Source organism: Calliopsis andreniformis, chromosome 3 (genome assembly GCF_051401765.1).
Source record: "Calliopsis andreniformis isolate RMS-2024a chromosome 3, iyCalAndr_principal, whole genome shotgun sequence".
Lineage (NCBI taxonomy): Eukaryota > Metazoa > Arthropoda > Insecta > Hymenoptera > Andrenidae > Calliopsis > Calliopsis andreniformis.
In genome coordinates, this window is record NC_135064.1 from 22,989,455 (window position 1) to 23,009,690 (window position 20,236).

General features: G+C 41.4%; 3 protein-coding genes across 3 annotated transcripts; all 3 read right to left on the reverse strand.

The window, feature by feature from the left end:
- Positions 1-558: 558 nt before the first annotated feature.
- LOC143177087 (uncharacterized) lies at positions 559-2,794 on the reverse strand. The gene has a single exon (XM_076374866.1). It carries the CDS (start codon positions 2,736-2,738, stop codon positions 771-773), a length of 1,968 nt encoding a protein of 655 aa, XP_076230981.1. The 5' UTR covers positions 2,739-2,794; the 3' UTR covers positions 559-770.
- Positions 2,795-12,934: 10,140 nt separating this feature from the next.
- Me31b (ATP-dependent RNA helicase me31b) lies at positions 12,935-16,204 on the reverse strand. The gene is made up of 8 exons (XM_076393558.1): positions 15,967-16,204; positions 14,682-14,850; positions 14,374-14,580; positions 14,117-14,288; positions 13,881-14,031; positions 13,600-13,795; positions 13,331-13,501; positions 12,935-13,234 (listed from the first exon to the last, which is right to left on the reverse strand). Exons 2-8 carry the CDS (start codon positions 14,820-14,822, stop codon positions 12,938-12,940), a joined length of 1,335 nt encoding a protein of 444 aa, XP_076249673.1. The 5' UTR covers positions 14,823-14,850; positions 15,967-16,204; the 3' UTR covers positions 12,935-12,937.
- A 657-nt stretch (positions 16,205-16,861) lies between these two features.
- On the reverse strand, positions 16,862-19,321 carry LOC143188657 (uncharacterized). Its single transcript, XM_076393043.1, has 3 exons — positions 19,261-19,321; positions 17,702-18,359; positions 16,862-17,027 (listed from the first exon to the last, which is right to left on the reverse strand). Exons 1-3 carry the CDS (start codon positions 19,319-19,321, stop codon positions 16,862-16,864), a joined length of 885 nt encoding a protein of 294 aa, XP_076249158.1.
- Positions 19,322-20,236: the final 915 nt, after the last annotated feature.

Genomic DNA, 20,236 nt, shown 5'->3' on the forward strand with positions numbered 1-20,236 from the left:
ATGTTTAAACGTATGTTGAACAATATTCAATGTCCCTCCGTGGTTCTCGTGCTCTCGTTTGCTCTCGACCTTATCCCCATTCGCTCCAGATCCACCCTTATAGAAAGTATTACCCGTCACTATTGTGCTCTGTCGGTGGCCACCATCAGACCGACGACGTGGTTCCCCTTTTCAGCGCCTAGTCGCACGTTTCGGTACACCGAAATCCTCCATGTTATTACTCGGCGCATCGTACACACGGAATACCTCGAGTAATCACGCCGAGCTGTTATTCCTCGTTGCGGGCGGATTCGGTCGCATCGATCGATCCCACGACAGATTCTTCGTTTCACGTATCCCGTGCATTAGTCACGAGCCGACATATCCAACTGTTTCATCGGCCACTGGTACGTAAATCTCGCGACAAGTGGACGTTCGTTTCCCAGTAGTCAGCTCCGTCGACTTCCTCCCGGTTACCTTGCATATGTATGCGTCCACATATACCCTCGGGCAGCGAGCGGCACCGTATCTCGAACCGTTTCTCATCGATCTTTCACCTCTCTATGAATACGTATGACCGTTTATGTATATGCATATATATATTATACGTTTATGTATACGCAGTCCACGTGACAGGTCGACGTCCATCGGGTATCCCTTCAACGTCGTGTGCTACCGTTCACTACCGCTCGTCTGGCACTGGACAGGACTCAGCAATCGGTGTCTTCCTGGTGACGTCTACGTAGCTCCATGTATCGGTGCCGGGCGTCGCAGTAATGAAGCAGCGGTACCTAGACATCGGTCCCAGTCCCTTCCTGGTAGCCCTCGTCGGGGGAGCTGCGCGTCGAACCCAGCACGCGCTTCAACGCCGAGACAGGTGGCAAAACGGGCACTCCCTTCTGCCAGACTCGTATCTGCTTCGCGCCCGGCGGGAACTGCTCGACCATGGGCGCCACGACGGCCAGGGACTCCTTCGAAGGATACGAACTGACAGGCATCGATGTCCTACACGCGTCCCTCGCCTCCCAGAGGCAGCTAGAGTACAGGATTTTCGCATCGTCCACCACCTCCATGCGACTATAGTCCGCGCCACCGTAAGGCGTGATGTCCTCCGCCGAACCTCGACGAGTGTCCCTGATGAGGTCTGGGTTGTCGATGGGCATCAGCGAGGTGGTGGACGAGAAACAGGCGCCTGGCGCGACCATCACCGATGGCTGGCTCTGATCGTCGAACCGACTGATCGAGCCATACTCGTTCTCCTGCAAGGCTGTGGCCTGGGGCCTCTGGACATAGCTCAGGCTTAAGGACACAGGTGGCTTGGATTCGACTCCGAACGACGTGGTCTCGATTTCCTCCTGCTTCCTGCGATTCGTGGATGTCGTTGATGATGGGTTTTCGGTGTTCCCTGCGCTGCCATCGCCGGATGCACCTTCACCAGGCACGGCGGATTTTACGTCCTTTAGAGGCATTCTTCTCAGCCGGATGAATAAGACTAGGATGATGAGTAGGATGAGGAGGATTAGCACCACCAACGCGGCGGATATCCCCGCGATCTGGCCTGAGCCAAGGGTGGACATGCCAGCGGTTCTCAGGGAGACGTGGAGAGTGAAGTTTGCCTCGACGCTGCCGGCTCGGTTCTCCGCCACGCAGTAGAACTCGCTGGAGTCTGCTTCTTGAGCGTTGGTCAGGACTAGTGTACTTCGTTTTCTGAATTGACCCTCCTCGAAGATCAGGATCTTCTGATGGCTACTGAAGGCCGAGTGGTTGGTCAGCAACCTTCCATTCCAATACCACTTCACCTTGGCCGGTGGTATCGCGCTCACACGACACACGATACTGGCATTCTCCCCTATCGTTGCTTCGGCATAGCGGCTGGCTATCAGCAGTATCGGTCGACAAGCAAAATCGTCTATTCCAAGGTCGGTGAACGTGCGATTTAGTAACTGTTTGGGTCCGTGGCAAATAGGCGCCTGTAGAGTCGGCAGATTATGCTTCACCAGCCACATCTTCATCTCCCGCAGGTGACAATCGCAGATCCAAGGATTGTCGTGAAGCTCTATACTAGTGAGCTTGTTGAGAGGCTCGAAGGTGCCTGGATGAAGAGTCGATAGTTGATTATTGTTTAGTTTCAGACTCTCTAACACTTCTAGCCCCCTAAAGCCATTCGCCTCGATCTCCAGCAGCTGCGTGTAGGACAGGTCTAGCTTGACCAAGTGCGGCGTGCTCTTGAAGGCCAGCGACTGGATCCTCTTCAGAGGGTTACTGGCGAGCACGAGGTCTCTGAGGAACGGGGTGTCCGAGAAACTGGCACTGGGCACCACAGTCAGTAGGTTGTGGCTCAGATCGAGCTCTACAAGATTCGTAAGGCCCGCCAGTGCCGAGTTATCGATTCGGTCGATACGGCACTCGCGTAGGTAGAGACGCTGTAGATTCGTCAACCTGACGCGTACGAAGATGTTGCTCGGCAGGGTACGAATGTCGTTCCCGCTGGTGTCCAACACCTGCGTCTCGGGATCGACCCACTCGGGTATACTGGTCAGGGCGCGATTCACACACTCGACCGTTCGCTTCCCGCTCTTCCACTTGCAGGAACACTCGTCGGCACACTTGTCACTGGTCGCGATGCCGAGCAACGTCACGTAAACCAGAAACATCGAGATCCCCATGACGAACGCGTTTATTATTGTCGCTTGGTGGTCCTGGTCTCGGTGAACGCTAACCGCCCGAACAGTCTCGCTCGAGGAGGCCGCAAGACGCATCAATTCTTAGCGAGTGTTTTCTCATCGAGATCCTCGACGGCCGAGCTCGCGCCCATTTTTCCAACTCGAGCGAACCGTCTCCCAGTCGTTCACCTCTTCCTCCTCCTTCGCTTCCGCGTCACGATCGGCTTCCCACGCGTAGTCAGCGCGACCCGTCACCTCACCCTTTGTACCAAAGTTTACGCGAACCCTTCTCCCCGTGCGGTCCTTCCAGCATACTACGGCTAATTATGCAAACGCGAGGGTCGGGATTAAGTGGTCTCAGCCCGTCCATTCGTGAATCCTCCTGACTCGCTGGCTGAGAGCGACTCCTCGCCACGGTACCTCCTGCACTCCCGGCGAACTCGCGGATCGACGAAAACCACCGTCGCCTTCTTTCCCAGGTGGCTATCCCGTGTTTCTCGGTACTTGTCACACGCGCGCGCGCACATTGGGATACATACGAGCGAGTACACAGCGAGCGTCCGTTCTTACGTAAACGCGTCGCGGCCAGCGTGTGTGTACCCTCCGGGCGGAGATGCACTTTTAGGACGTGGACGTCGGCGAAGTAACACCACCCTCGAACGTCGCACCAGCGGAACACCTCGCACGAACACCCGAAACTCAACCCCTGGCCCTCTCTATCCGGCGAGAGAGCTCGTTTCTCCCGTTTTCTCACCGGCCCAGCTCATGGCGTTGTCCGACGACGCCAGGCAACACTTTTCCGACCATTCCCCCCCCTGCTTCTCTCGCACCCTGTACTTCCGTGGAACGCGCGGGCACAACACACGGGAGCCGATGGTCGCGGACGCTCGTCGTGAAATGAGAGACTACGAAAAGCCCGGCACTGAACCGGAGAGATACCCTCTCCCCTGCTCTCTGTCTCTATCTATCCCACGGTGTGCCGTTGCACACCAGCAGGAGGGAAAACGCCGACGCGAAGTAGGGCGCACCCTTCTTCCACTCTCGCCAGACTATACACAGGGAGTATACACACCACCACCCGTGATTCTCGAACGCCCCCACCCCGCTCCCCCGTCAGCCTCATCCACCAGCATCCTTTTACCCTCCTCGCGGGTCTGCCTGCCTGCCTTGCCTGCCTGCCTTGCCTGCCTGTCCCCTGCAGATCCCCCCGTGATCACCCCCGTGACACCCCCCGCCACTCCCAGCCAGACAGCTCGTGCGCTTTCCACACAACGCGGAGCAGTAGGGATCGTTTCCACTCCCTACTCACGGAACGAGGCAACCCCACCTTCGTGCCGGCGCTTTCCACCCCTCTAAATGGGGTACACGACGGACGGGCGCGCGCACAACATTCACTAGTACTCGCTTCGCTCGTTCTCCCTTGCTCCTTCTACACCCCCCTCGTGGGGGCTCTCCTCTCTCTCTGTCCTCCTCCCACAACCTATTCCCCCGCGTTTTCCTACGGAGTCGGCCGACCTCGCACCGCCACCACCCTCCCCTGAAGCCACCCCCTACCTCTCGCCCCTGGCTCCTTCCTCTTGCCACCTTCAGCCCTCCAACCTCCGTTTTTCGACGTATCGAATGCTACGTCACAGCGGCGAGATATACGGCTATTTCACAAAGTGGTTAAATGCACTGCCAGATTACGGGGCAGGGGGTGTGGGGGCGAGGGAGAAAGAGAAAAGGCCGCCAACGACAGGCAACGGCGGTTACGATATCGTCGTCTATCCGCCACCGTCAACTGCCGGGAGACTCTCGTCGTTTCTGGCTACGATCAGGCCTGGAACAGTCACTCTTCCCTTTTCTTCTCGTTTTTTTCCTCTTCTTCTTCTGCTCCTCAACCCTCTCCCCCTTCCCTTCTCTCTCTCTCTCTTTCTCTCTCTCCCCACGCCCCCTGCAGCCTTCTTTAAGACACGGTCCTCGGCTCTCGCGTTTACGTTCTCGAGTAGTCGCCGCGTCCTTTTCAACCCTCCCTGTCTCTCCCTGCCACCTACCATCATCATCCCTCCCTCCCCCTCGCCCCTCTGGTTCTGTCATCTCTCGTGGAAATTATACGGAAAATGGGGGTATTCTTTCCGTGGGGGAAAGTTAGGTTCGCTCCAGAAGCCTTGCACAAGGGGAGGGGGTATCGAATCTGCCTACAAGCCGAGGGTAAAGATGACATTGCGACTACGGCGTGGCACGCGTTGCAGATCCTCTCGAACGATCCCATCGAAATAATTGATCCCGCCGATACACGTGCCTCTATCTATTACGCCCCGCGTAATGCACCCTTAATGGACGCGAGCCTTTGACCGCGCGATCAAAGAACCTCTCGATAAGAACGTTGGCCCGCGTTGGATCGTTGTTCGCGCAATATTCCGCCAGCGTTCCATCCGCGACCACCGAGGGCAGGACGCATCGGGCCGACCGAAACCTCGTGAATCCCCATTTCCAGCGGTCCCCGCGATCTGCTTTCGAGCACTTATCGATTTACAGTAGAGAGGAATTACGGGGCACCGAGAGAGGGACTATGCCGCGAAGAAAGTTGAAAGGACGGAAGATACGAAGTAACTGGGAAGGAGGGGAGACGATGGGGGGCAAGAACCGCGACGGTTTCCCTGGCTTAAAGTTCCATCGGGGTTCACGCGTCTCTGTCGGTTGCACACCGTCGATGGCACCCCCCCATTGCACAGGCCACTGACGCTATTTAAACGATTACTTAAAATCAATAGCGCTCGTTCATGCCGCGCCAACAGCCCGATAGTATAATTCTTATCCCAAACTCTTCTTCCGCCTTTTTTCCCCAGCCTGCCCCGCACTCGAGCCGCTGTCCTCCTCGCCCCGTCCGCCTTCCGCCACCGTCTATTCTCTGCGGAGAGTGGGCACTCTCTGATCAAAGCCGAAAGGGTGAAAGCGAAGACGAAAAAGGAACATCGACGGGGACCGCGTAGCCGACGACTGGGTTTTTGCCGAGGAGTTTATAGAATTGCCACGCGAGGCTCTATCAGGATTTGGCTAGGCCCAGCCGCGTTTTATCAACCAGCCAGGGATGTTAACGCGAGCGACACGCGTGCAGTACAACCGCGTACGCGATTGTTTCGCAGATTTACAGCGTGGACATGTATGATCGAGGACTTAAAACTTATCACTAATTGCTCGGGTCATTAATTGCCCGCTACACGCGTGTCGCGCCGCGACGCCAGGGACGATATATCACGCCGCGCGAGACGCTTGTTACTGCGGAGTTAGAGGAAATGAATTCTTTGGACGTAGCGCGGGGTGTTCGCCGGTCCATTAGAAATTAATTGCTCGTGGGATTAAGGGTGATGATGGATTTTTTTGGGGTGGGGTTGGTTCGTGGTTTTGAAGGGAGTTGTTTTGAGGAGAGGGGTTTGGGATTTGGTGTGGGGAGGTGTGGATACGGTGTTATATTTCTGTGGATTTGTTTGGTGAGAGTGGTGAAGCTTGAAATTATTTGAAGCTGTATCTTGATGATAGTTTAGAAGAGTAAGTAGTTGTATTAAAATGTTACCATGTTGCACTACCCTCTTCTTGAGTTTCTATTTTAATTGCCTTAACTCTTGTGTCGATAACTGGGTACCCAAGTACCCTTTTCCCTTTTTTGGTTATTGATGTAAGGATTAAATTGAAGAGCAGCACTAGTTCAAAAGCCACGTTTTGATGTTTCGATCCCACTATGTAGAATACTGTACGTGTCCCATGAGGAGTCCCTTAGAAAGCATTGCATCTCATACTACTTTAAACAGAAACTATTAATACCGTTTTGAACAAGATTTAGCGGAAAATGAAGAACTTGTACAAATTTCCTGTATTGGGGATGACTCATTTCGAGCATCGACCTTATCGGTTCGAGGTGTCACTCGCCAGCAATCCCTCGGTCTTTCTCGTTTACTCTCGATACACCCTCCAGCTTCCACGAATCGACCATAAAATTCAGTGAAGTGTAAAGAAATTCGCTGTTCTATCTCGATAAAATAAATCCAGTAGATCTAATTTAGTTACGTTTATAGACACATTATTATGAGTTAAAGTGATAAAAGTCTAACGCTGCTGTAAGAAAATAAGATTTGCATAGCACCGAAAATTCAAAATAAAAATCTCTAATCGCACTATTCGTTTTATTAACGTACATTATTTTTTGTAAGCAAAATTAAGAGAGATATAACGAACAGCCTCATGAAAACGAATGCATTTGTGTCAGCAGAAATATTTCTCCCTGGTGTTATTCCAGCAGCTAAAATATTAAACGTTACTCTTTCATTTCAGACTCTATTAAGTTTCTGAGTCTGGTAATAATTTTGTAACTCGTTGCATCTGTGTTCTGTATCGATCATCCGGCGGCTGAAGTTTGCGATTATACTGTATGGATGGATGAATGTAATTACAGGAGTGGGATTCTGTTTGCACGGTCGTTTCAATATTTGTAATTTGCGTGGAGAAATTATATTTCTCACATGTACTCCCGTTCGACGATAATACTGATCAAAGAACCGTAAAGCAATGGTTATTGGAAATTTTCGACGCATCATGAATTCTGTTTTCCCTTCACGAAATTAATCATATCCTAAACTCGATCTGTTCGTCGAATTAAATAATAAGTACTGCCTGTCAAAATGTAAAGCCGCGTCTAATTAATTTTGATGCGATTAGTGCCGGGGACTTTGATTCAAGTTTCATTAAAGGAATTTCTCGCGTCTTCTAATCCCTTAACAGGTTCCCTACCACGAACGTGCATTGGGATAAAATGATTTTAATTTTTGTTTCTGGAAAAGGAAATTAAACTTCGAGTTGGGAAATAAAATTAGAAATGTAAAAGATGGTCTTCGTTTATCCCTATATTGATATAAAAAATGATTACTGTCACACGTGCAGTATAGAAATTAATGCAAAAGAAATAAAAATCAGTGACGATAATAGGGAATACGTTAAAATTATTTTCACAAATTGATGTCTTTAAACAAGCATGAAAAATGGCATATAAAATCATTGTATTATCTAGAATTTTAATTAGTTCATAAATAACAGGTTTTAAATAAACGTTGTCTAATCAATATTGCGTTTAATATTTGAAAGATACGCCGAAAGTATAAAATTCATGGAATACAATAATGGAATTGCACTTTGATGATAATCCTGAATAACTATCGATTGAGTATATTTATTCAACCTCAGTTCTAGAAACTCCAATTACTGTTTCAACCGATGAAATGTTCAGAAATTCAATATTTTAGCTTAACACGGATCCTATGGTTTCGAAGATCGACAGTGAAAAGGTATCGTGGAAGAAAAGAGGATACACATAATTATGCTGAACCGGAAATTTTATTTAAGGACCAAATTTTCTTTGCTATTTTGTTCCTTTTGAAAACAAATACACTGACATGCGTTTTTCCACCAGATCGGGTCTGTGCACGGAGAAAATCAAAAAAACAAATAAAAAAGATTGTTTCGTAAGCGGGGCACAAACCTATCTTCACAATCAACAAATAAACATAGTTACATTTTCAGAGTAATGGACGATTTTTCAAAATTTCTGTGTTCTGATACGCGGTCAAAATTTCGCAACGTTTCTCGAACATAAAAATGATTTTGAACCAACACACATACAATCCTGCAAGGATCATATAGTGCATTCTGTCTTTTAAATTTCTTTTTATGCAAGTCGGCCAGTACCGCATAAATGTCTTCTTTTTTATATTTCTTGTGATGTATAAGATAATCTTATATTTGTGTTGAAAACACAAAATCTGTAAAGCATGTACACCCAGTACACCTGAATATAAAACGTTGGGAAAAATAGAGTCACAGTAATGTACGACTTGCATTTACAATTGGTAATCGCATTTTGTTGTCAGGATATAAACAAATTTTGATTGGCATGTCATCAAGAATTTTTTGTATTATTCGTTAGTACCAAAAGGTGTACGCTTGTAAACATTTTTCCCATGCACCGTCACTCTGAAGCATTTTAACATGATACATCATTAGGTGGAATTAAAAAATGAAACTGTAAAAAGAAGTACAATAATTGTTACAGATTTAACGTGACGGTGCATTTTGTACTTAAACGAATTTCTTCTCTTTTTTTTTTTGTATTTTTTCTTATATTTTATTTTTAAATTGATTCTTCATAATTTATTGGAGATTTTGTTCCAATACCATAAACGAGCTGCTCAAACTATTGAAGACTTTTCATAGTGTTGATTCGAGACCAATAATTGTTTCTTATATAACAAAACTGTGTACTCCGTTTGTAATATGCAGCTCGTTGCATCGGATTGAACCAATGCATATTATATTGAAGGTACGAGATCGATGATGGTCTTCCATCTCGTGGAAAGGTGTTGTTTCCTTCAATCGTACGAATTGAATCGTATATGTTCAATAATGAACTGAACCCTTCGCGATGGTCGTCAGGGTCTCCCTTAGTAATCTTAAATCCAGATGTTAACTCATCTCTTCCAACATTGCACTTTTATATCATAAAGGTGCTCCCCCCCACAAATGATTTCCACATCAAGAATAATCTTCTTCTCCAAGGTGAGGTGTAGGAACTTCACTTGGATACACGTCTATGCGACAGACATGAGGGATCGCTCACAAGATTTCCAAGAACAAAATTAACTCGATCGTTTTTGTATAAGCAACCTTCAACGCTTGAAAACAGTACATACGTATCCTAAGATCTCACAAAAATTCCTATTCCACGTACAACATGGATCCTCTGCAATAACTCTGAGATTAAAACTTCATCGATTCACTCATCAAATTTCAACGGCAGAACAAAACAGACACATACACATTTCTATATTCCTTCAGTCTATACGCATAGCATTGCATTGCATTCAGCAATTGTTTTTATCACCCAGCTTCTATAAGAGATTTATCATTTTATCTCGCGCAAATACCATTCTTTAAAAAGAGTCAAGATGAATATGATAATGACCGTTCGTTATGTCGTGTGAACGCAAGATTTGAAAAGTATCTCTAGCGATGAGTACTACTCGTCTCGATTGAATATCTAATACCTTGTAAAACTGGTAAATAAACAAATGTGTATGTATGTATAATGTTTCGTGAAGTGATCGAAACGTACTTTGAATCACTAGGAACAATTCCATGCAGCCTGTGGATAAATCCATCGAAATTTCATGACTTCTCACTTCATTGGCACATTCTTGACTCTTTTAAAGACTGATTAAAATATACCTCACAAAATAGATTCCATATCGGATCTAATGGTGTTCCAAATTATAATTCAGTAAGACCAAGAGTATTACTTCCCTAGTCTGCACAAGTTCGCCAGAAAGAATCATAAGAACCTTCACAAACATACAACACAAAAGCAAAATTTTGCAATGAATATGTAGGAGTATTGTTTTTGGAACCGATACATCCGAAATACTGTTCGACTTATTGAATTACGTGTTCCCATTTCGAGGAAATAATAAAAATATGAAAGTGTGAGAGAGGAAGAGAGATAGAGTGAGAGAGAAAGAGAAAGAAAAAAAAGATTACAAGTTACATTGGAACAGAATCATATGCGATTTTACTTTATCTCAAATATATCTGACTGGTGAAAATTCGAGTGATCGGTAACATCGCATATGACAAAAAGAAAAACGTAATCGATAAAAGATAGAGCCACAAAAGAAAAAAACACTAAGTAGTGTTTTCTCTCTAAACTGTTATAAATACAACTCTTATGTAATTATTTAGATAGATCATTGCCAATTTTTTGCAACTATTTTCTTTTTTCACTTTCGAATATGCATCCCAATGCGGGACGGGATGTTTCACACACTGACCCTTTATTATTAATTGGCTTTCTTCTATCATCCCAAGCATCACGATGCCGGACTTCTTGCAACAATGCGATGCGTGCTTGTGTTACAATCAATCATTGAGATTTCCTACATTTAACGAGCTCTCAAATCACATTTTTCTCGAACTGGCAAAAAAGTGTAAATCGATTGACAATGCCTTTTACAACACAGCTACCTGTGCTACAGGCGTATTCCCAATATGTGAAATGTCGTACGTATCAAATTATAATTTGTGTTCGGTACGAAAAACGGTTTCTAATGCTTTTAACACCATAATACTAAATCACAGCATTAATGCTTAGATAGCGACACAAGAGAGATCTTCTGTACGTCAGTAATAAATAACTGATTAAGCATATCATTCCTACAATAGGATCATTAAAATGTATGTGCAAAAAATGCATTACATTGTTCCGTGTAGCATAAATACATTCATAATTTACGATGGACAACGAAATAAAAGAGCAATAGAATATTTTCGTTTCATCCCCAATATGCATACAGGTCAATATATATAGAAGTTTCATATCAAATATTTGTTACTTTTAATACCATACTTTGCGAGTGTATTTTAAATACATTGCCATATCGAATAATAAATTAGATGTCAATAATTTTACCTAAAGTAACTGAAATTTATATTAAAGATTTGCATGGAACTACATTTAATTTAAAAGCGTAATATTTTTCTTTGCGAATGTAAACGTGTAAAAACGATCACTTTTTTATTCGATGGACATTCGTTATCTGTCGTGTTTACTTCGTAAAGAAATTTCAAATGATTATACTTCTTGTTCCAGCTGTCAATCTTTATCGTCATAAGATTATCTCTCCTGTTGTCTCTATCGAGAAAGCAAAATATCCGTCAAAACTGGTATTATAAGTCCAAAGGCATTCCAAACCGCTTTTTATCGCTTTCATTAATATCTCTCACTGAAATTTTCTGCCTCAAATATGAAATATTCTACTATTGCCTATTTTTAATGTATACGCATTTCGTTCCATAAACCTAGGTCGTCTTGGCTGGTGGTACACTTTTGGTTCACAGGAAATATTAACAATATAATAGAAATTTCATCGAAAATTATTTCTTATACACGTCTCTGTTTTTTTGCTTTTCGTACGATCAACATGTACACGAATATTAAAGAGAAAACCCAAGGATAAAAAGGGATTCCATGATGATGTTCTATTATATTTTTGGCAGTTGTTTTATCTGTCACAGAAGATACTGTATTATGCTACGTTACACACATTTTTCGTTATTTCTTTATCACGTTGTTCACCTAAAATGCATGAAGAGTAATAAAGAATCCCTGTTTGGTAATTTTATTACTCGTACATTGGCTGATATATCAATTTCAAAGTACAATAGACACGTAAATGTTCAATAGAAATCATACATTGAATCCCTAACGTTGCCATACGCCACCAGCCAGTTATTTATAAAAAATAATTATATAAAACTAGTCAATTTTACAACCTCTGACGCTCAATCACAGTTTCATAAAAAAAAAATCAGATTAAGTTAAAAAAAAGATCCTAATATCCGCTTTACAGAAAAAAAAAAGAATAATCTTTTGCTTTTTGAAAAGTGATTTGAATTTCAGAGTTGTATGACAGCATTGACAGGTAGCAAAATCAAGCCATGATCAAACATTTAAGATCAATACGATATTTAGAATTTGTGATTGTATATTTAAGGAGAATTTTATACGCAGGTATGCTGATGCAAAAGTAATGGACATATGGATTAATATACAATGTTCGGATACTCGTAAACAGCACTCAAGTGACAATTTGCTTTCGTACTGCTGTTTCTCCTTTTAAATCGCACATGCCATCACGTTTTCCGTTAAAGAACAAAAAGAAAAAAAAGATCTTGGAAGTATGAAGCCATTGTATAAAGATTTACTATTAAAATGATGGGTAATCTTCATGTAATATTTACAGTTGTGGTAAAATGTAATGATTATTATGTTACTCGTTTACATATTGTGCTCTTGATAATGGCTTGACTCTGACGCACTTTAGATTATGTACATTTATATGTATTTATGTACAAAGAATGACTCGCACCGGCGTTCGCATCATTTCATTCACTGAGTCCACTGTTTCACGCTCAGTATGCCTTATATTTACAAGTAATTCATGTTTCCGTTGCTTACTATGATGTTAATTGAAATTTTCAATTTTTTTTCTATATAGACCACTTTTTTTATCTAAATGTTCATAGCACTGTTTCGTCTTTATACACTGTCTCAACACTCCAGACAATTCTTTTTTCAGACTGAAGTAACATTTCACTCTGCGAGTTCAAAGCATATCAATATATGCCTTACATGTACGAGTCACACAATCACCATTTTTTTACACTTTAAACTCTTTGAGCGCATGTAAAACTTCATTGATGACCATGCATCGAAACTACTTGGACACATTACCCTCTTCCATACTGTTATTGTCTTCTGGTCTTGCTACGTACAAACTTGGATCTATTACCTTTGGAATAGGCTTAATTTCTGTTCCAAGCTCTTGTTCGATACGATGCAAATTGAAACGGTCCTCGTATGTGATTAGGTTAATTGCTATACCTAAATGGCCGAATCGTCCTGATCGTCCAATACGATGCAAGTATGTCTCTGCCATTTTTGGAAAGTCAAAATTGATCACGACGTTCACTGCTTGCACATCAATACCACGAGTAAACAGGTCGCTGCTCACCTGGAAATACATCACGATTCAAATGTTAATATTTCACTTTTAAATTCAATTTTTCCATATTGTGTTTTTCACTGTAAAGCATATACGATCACTTACCAGGTTTCTACAAAGTCCTGCTCGGAAATCATGAAACACGCGATTTCGGTGTGCCTGCGCCATTTTCGCGTGTATATAATAACAGCAGTATCCAAGATCTGTTATTTTCTTTGCCAGTAATTCAACGCGTTGCGTCGAATTGCAGAATATTATACTTTGTGTTATTTGCAACTAAAGAAACGAGAAATGAATTCCATAATTAGACAAAAACAATTTAGAAAATGATTTTAATGTACAGTAGATATTTCTGTGTATAAGATGGGATCTACCTTGGAGAACAGCGTATTAAGGCAATGAACTTTCTGTCGTTCTTGTACAAAGGCATAATATTGTGTTACACCTTTCAATGTGAGTTCCTCCATTAAATTAATCTCATATGGATCTCTTAAGTGCTTTTCCATAAACTGTTTCACCGTTAAGGGAAATGTGGCTGAATACAGCAGTATTTGACGTTCATGTGGTAATCTATACATGTATTAAAAAAAGGGGGAAAAAATGAACAATGCTTAAAGAATATAATATACATAATATACTTATACATATAACATACCTAGAAATGACATGATCTAACATTCCTTTAAAATCTTGTGACAGAAGCTTGTCTGCTTCATCCAAAACTAGAATTTTACAGTGATCCATGTTTGCAACGTTTTTATCCATGAGGTCAAGAATTCTTCCTGGTGTTGCTATTATAACTTGCACTATAAACGAAATTACCATAATTACTGTTTTTACTACTTGTCCAAATTTGTATGTTTCATATAAGTAAATATGGTTAATACAAACCTTTCTGATAAATCCTCATGATGTCATCCCGTAAATTTGTTCCTCCAGTAGTTACCATTACCTTTATGTCCATGTGTTTTGCGAGTTCAATACAGATTTGTGATGTCTGAAGAGCTAATTCCCTAGTGGGTACAATTACCAGCGCTTGGATCACATCTTTTCGTGGATCAACCTAAATTATAAAAAATATAGTACTGAAATTGTAAACTTCTACATACATAGATAGTATAAATGTAAAATATTGTTAAAATATGTACTTGTTCTAACACTGGAATTGAGTAGGCCCCAGTTTTGCCAGTCCCATTCTTTGCACGAGCTAAGATATCTTTACCGGACAGTGCAATGGGAATGCTGGCTTCCTGAATTGGAGAAGGCTTTTCCCAGCCTTTCTCGAAGATTCCCATCAATAATTCTCGTTTTAGGCAAAACTCCTCAAACTCATTGCCCCGAGTATCAGTAACATCCTACAAATTTTACCAATTATAAATACACAGAGTTTGAATAAAATTTAAATAGAAGAAAATTATGAATAGAAATTCAAAATAATTAACACATGTAAACTTACACTAGTTTTAATTCGTTTGTCCTTTGGTGGAATTTTTAATTTAGCTTTCCAACCTACATCGTCCATTTTGTCTATTTCCGATTTGGTATTCAAACCAGAATTTAAGACGTGATTGGAATTTATGTGTGTTTCTGTCATCATTTTGGAAATGATGAAATATATCTATTTCCTGAGGAAAAAATATTCAATTATGAATAAATAATAAATAGCATCAAATTTTTAATAAACAATTATGCTGAATAATATTAAATAATTTTGTTGATATTGGTTAATTTAAAAAAAAAAAATGATTTCATAAAATATCCATTTGAACCACTAATTACTATTCAAAAGAAATTAGAAGCACATCTGTTAACCACTCTAACTGAAATTACTTATATCAGTCAGTATCTTATATGAGTGAACTACCTATGGAACAAAAGGCAAACAGTAAGAACGACCTATTGGAAAGACCACAATAGAATGTAAACATTATGTATACTTTCATCAGTACAGTACTAGTTTTTATACACTTCAGTCTCTCAAGGAAATACAAGAATCGCCGTTATTGGTTACCGACATTGTCCTAAAAAAATTTGAATTCCGAACACGTTACATTCCCTTGAGGACATGGATACTCAAACACACACAGAAACTCTAAACTAACACCAATCGAAAACCGTACAACTAAATCCAGTCAAAGAATTCAAATTGACCAATCCCAAATAACCGTTAAAATAATTGTAACCAACATACCCTCAAAGAAATCGAATAATTACACCATATATTCGAACAGTTTCGATCTCTTTCGTAACCTTTACGTAATTTTTAATCGAAACAGAAGCCCGCAACGCCGATGATCGTTACAATAAACAACACTTGCGAACTCGAAGCAGCCGTGCCACATTCGCAGCGAGAGCACAGAGACAACTCGCTTATTCGGAAAGTCGGCACCGAGCGTTGACAACGTTTTCGATTTATCACCTATACGTACGAATATCGATCCAACAGAAGCTCTCGATTTCAAACTGATATCCTGCAAAAAATTCGCGGTACGTTTTCAATGTCCTAACAAAGCCCCGCCACAGTGGTCAATTCTCGATACGCCGCGGTCCTACAGTCACCGATGGGACAGAACGAAAAACAGGGCAAAACCATCTGCGCAAAGTCAATTCTTCCCTCCTCGGTTCCGAACGGCAGGGAAATCCTCGCGAGGAGAAACTCACGCGATAGAACGAAAAGCAGAAACGCCACGAACGTTCAATCGTTCGTCCGCGGTGGTGGCCCCAACGACGGGGCTACTTACCTTGAAATGGATGGATATCGATGCTGAAGCTGAGCACTCGATTAGGAAACAACACGCCAAAATGGCCGTTCCAATGTCAAGTTTTCTTTGCAGTGCTTAACCGCCGCGTTCTTTCTTTGCCGGAGCACTTAACACGGATTACTTGCTCGGAAAGCGTATCGCGTAATACGCGGCACTCGTATATTATGTTCTTTTCCGTTTGTAATATGAGACTAACGCACTGCGTCAAATGCGAGCGATAATTATTCCTCGTTGAACGTACACGACATGCGCCATGAAAGAATAAAAACGCTCAGATGAGAAACCGTCGCGTTGTCGCGAACCGCCGTATGAGAAGATGGCGTCTAATTGCGTGGCGTAATCTTGAGGCGCGTTTTCAACTCGTTCTGTCATTGGTCGCTCGTGGATGTTTCATCCTATCGTTAAGCGAGGTTTATAACCGAATTGTTTAAATTTGGGTAGAAAGGAAGAATGAAAGAATGAGTAGATTGAAATTATTGAATTTTCTTCTCTCTGGTTCATGGAAATAGCTCGAATGTGTGATGAAGAATTTAAGGAAAATTTAACGGTTATCCGAAGCTTATCTTAGTGGTTTTACCTGTTCCGCGATTTAAACGTTTGATAGCGATTTTTTGAGAACCAAGTCGAATAGCAGAATCTTTGAATTAACGTTTTCCATAGATCAATAATTTGATGTAGAATGTGCTACAGAGTAAGAATACTTTATATTGACGTGTCACAGGTGACTGATTATTCGTAGGTGAAGGTGATGACGGTTTGATTTAAAATTTCACAAAGTATGAGAAAACAAAGTCATTTACTATATTATACTACACACTTCTATGTATAGATAACAATATGTGTATGTATATATTAAAGGAATAAAGGCCAGAGTCTAAGTACAATTCTGCTCCCTTCTCTGAGATATTCGATATTTCCTACAAGCTTCTGGACAGTGTCGTTCTAGGTATCGCCTTTGGGAGAACGCTTTGAAACACTCCCCACATCGCCATTGCCACTGATGATGATTCCGTGTTCTCTGATGAGCACGTAAATTCGATCTATAAAATACATACGTTACATCACATAACTCGTTCTCGACAGGATAATAACCGTGTAAATATTACGTAACATTGAGAAATATAAGTAAACCTATATCGAAATCCTCATTCTACCATGTATGTCACAAAAAATGAAATTTTACAGGAAAGAAAAAAGTAACATAAAACCAGTTATTTTAATCTAGTTCTATAATTTCTGTAATTATTTGGACTGCTTTATGCTCGTTTCTCATACGTGTAGCATTCCTAAAATACTCTACTAGAAATGTTTATATTTCAGAATAGAAGAATTCTCTGACTACATATACTATTAAGTCATTCAAGTCTTAATATTAATTAATATTAATATCGTCCATAAATAAATAATATTCTACTGCTCTCTTATTGTCATTATACCGAATACATGGACGTAATTCTAAATAAAAAAAACTAAAAATAATTAAGACCAGGTTAACTCCAGTGCACAGCTGGGGTTTAAGGAACCCATAAGTACATCCTTTTTCAGTTTTCCTATACAAAACTGTACTTATTAAAAAAAAATTTAAACAAGATCTTGAATCCCTGGGATTCTCCTCTGCAATAGCAAAATTATTTTTCACTCATATACTGGTGAGTCAAAATTCTACTGTACTAGCAAAGCAATAATCTCAGTGAAATCGAAAAGGGACATGTACCGATCAGCGAAGGACTTGTGGCAAACAGGGCACTCGAAGGGTCGTTCGCCGGTGTGAAGACGCAAGTGGCCCTTGAGTACCCACGGTCGATCGAAGCTTTTGTGGCAATAAGGGCAATAATGCATGGTTTTGTTTCGTTTCCAGTTCTGAGTGTTCTCCACTCCCGACGTTTTCACGTTGCCGCTGAAATATTGATCCTGAGCTTTGATCGGTTTCGGGGCTAAGTAGATCGTCTGCGACGTCGCCTGTCCCTCGACACCTTCGTACGTTCTGTTCAAGTTTACTGCAACCTTAATCTCGTCGGTGGTCATGTTCAATGGGTAACTCAACTTTTTCGCGTTCGATGGCAGCGGTATTTGCAGCTTCTCGAGTTTCTGCTCTCCATTCACGTTCACGATTCTCTGGCTGGTATTCAGGAAGACGTTATCAGCGGTGGACGATAAGGGGCTGCCGATTTTCGAGAAATTCGCGATGTCCAACTCTGAACTATTCGATTCCTTGCCCCATAGCATGTTGTTCTCTTTATTGAAGCAATACCGCGTCACGATCGGCAGTTTCGACGAGGTCCAGATGTTATTGCATTTTGTGGGGTTGTCTTTGGCTTGGTTCTTTCGTTTTGCATCGATCGACGACGGTGGGGTCCATTGCAATTCGGTCTCTGCGTAAAAAGAGGGTTTCTTTTCGTGTGGGCTCTAAAGACCACCCAAAGGGGGAATCGTGGCGTTTAGGGACGATCCTGTGAATGGCTAAAGCTAGGCTGAATATTTTGGAGTAACATTTATAATGTAGAATAAAAATTCTAATTCACTGATAACTGATAGAATCACAATGTTTTATTTCTTTCGATATAAGTGCATGTATTGGTATGTGTACTCTAATGTGTTTATCAGAAATTCTACTATTTACTCCACTACAAATTTATGTAACCCTGAACAATTTTTTCATATATAAGTATTCTTATATTTCTGCACTAAAGCTTCCATTAATCATTCCATTAATTAACTTTAAAAATGTCAATTCAATCTATCGTATATACTTTCAATGAGTGAATACGTTCCTGCTTTACTACTTAATTTCTTATCGCGATCCATTGTTTCCTTTCGCGATATCTTAAATACAAAGCTACATATCGTAATTGATTTCGATGTACTCTGAAGCAATTCACGGCTGTATCTGCAGGAGATTACAAATAAGCTAATTAGCGTATGCATCTGGACTTAAGAAAGCTGTAAATTTCTACACGCTCATCTCTTTGTTACTCCTCTATGAATTTTCTACTTGAACATGCATCAAGCAGTGATGTCAGGAATTTCTAGAAACCCCTGATCCTCTAAGCTTCAGCCTTAACCATGCACAGGGGCTAATTCTCATCGAAATTCTTATTCTGTCGAGAATATGTATCGTCGATGCGAATACGGTTCAAAATTTAAAATGACAAAGCGATGAAATTCGTACATGACCGATACTTTTGTCATAACCACGCGAAGGTATCACTGTCGTTGTTTGGTACACTGTACCTTTACGTTCGATAGCGGCGGAGAAGAAGATGGATGCCTTACCTTCCGTGGAGTTATTGGTCTTTTTGTACCTTGTCATCGATTTAATTAGACAACGGGGCATATTTCTGATGGACAGGGACGAGCTCAGTTTCGCAGAGTGAACGGTATACGATAAAGTGTTAGCAGTTCGTTGTAACAGCGATGGAGCAAACCACTGTCATACAGTCGACAGGCATTTGTCATCTTCTTTACCAGTACTGTAATATTAAAAGGGTCACCCATGGAGGAGATAAGAAATGCAATGTTCTTTATGTCAGTCGTATGTTCTCTTTTTCGTAACCACGCAGATTCTAGTATTTACTGAATGGATTTTGAAATATTAATGGATTTTCTTGTTGGAGATTGTTAAGTATATATTATTAACCGAATTAAGAAAAAATAAGATGTCTATAGGAGTTACGGGTAATAATTATAGAAAATTGTAGAAATAAATTGGAAATCTGTAAAAATGATCACAGTAATTTTTTCTAGAAATTTTAATGTGGAAAGAGTGAAGAAAACTTTTTTTAGAGAATGAATATGATTCCATTCATGTTTGATATATTACGTATACTAACATGTATACCATATAGCATCGTAAATAAATTAAATAACGTATACAGTGAAAGAGTTATAGGCTTGTCTTAATTCTTATTTAATTCGGTTTAATTTTGTACAGGCCTCGTAAATTCGAATTCAAGAGTAACGTATGAGAGGATGACTTGATACAGGGTCGAATAATATACGATTTGTATACATTTTTTCTAATACGCTTGTACAGCATTGTTTGTGCCCGCGGGAGGGTAATTAACTGGTTTCTATACACGATGAGCTGAAATTAGAATTTTTCCCCTTCTGATGAGCGTTAATATAATATTGAATAAGAATACGAAAGTGGCACTATAATTGAAGAAAATATTAACTTATTAATTTTTAATGTTTATTATATTTTAACAAGTACGAACTTATTCCTATTAATACACAATATTTATAGTAA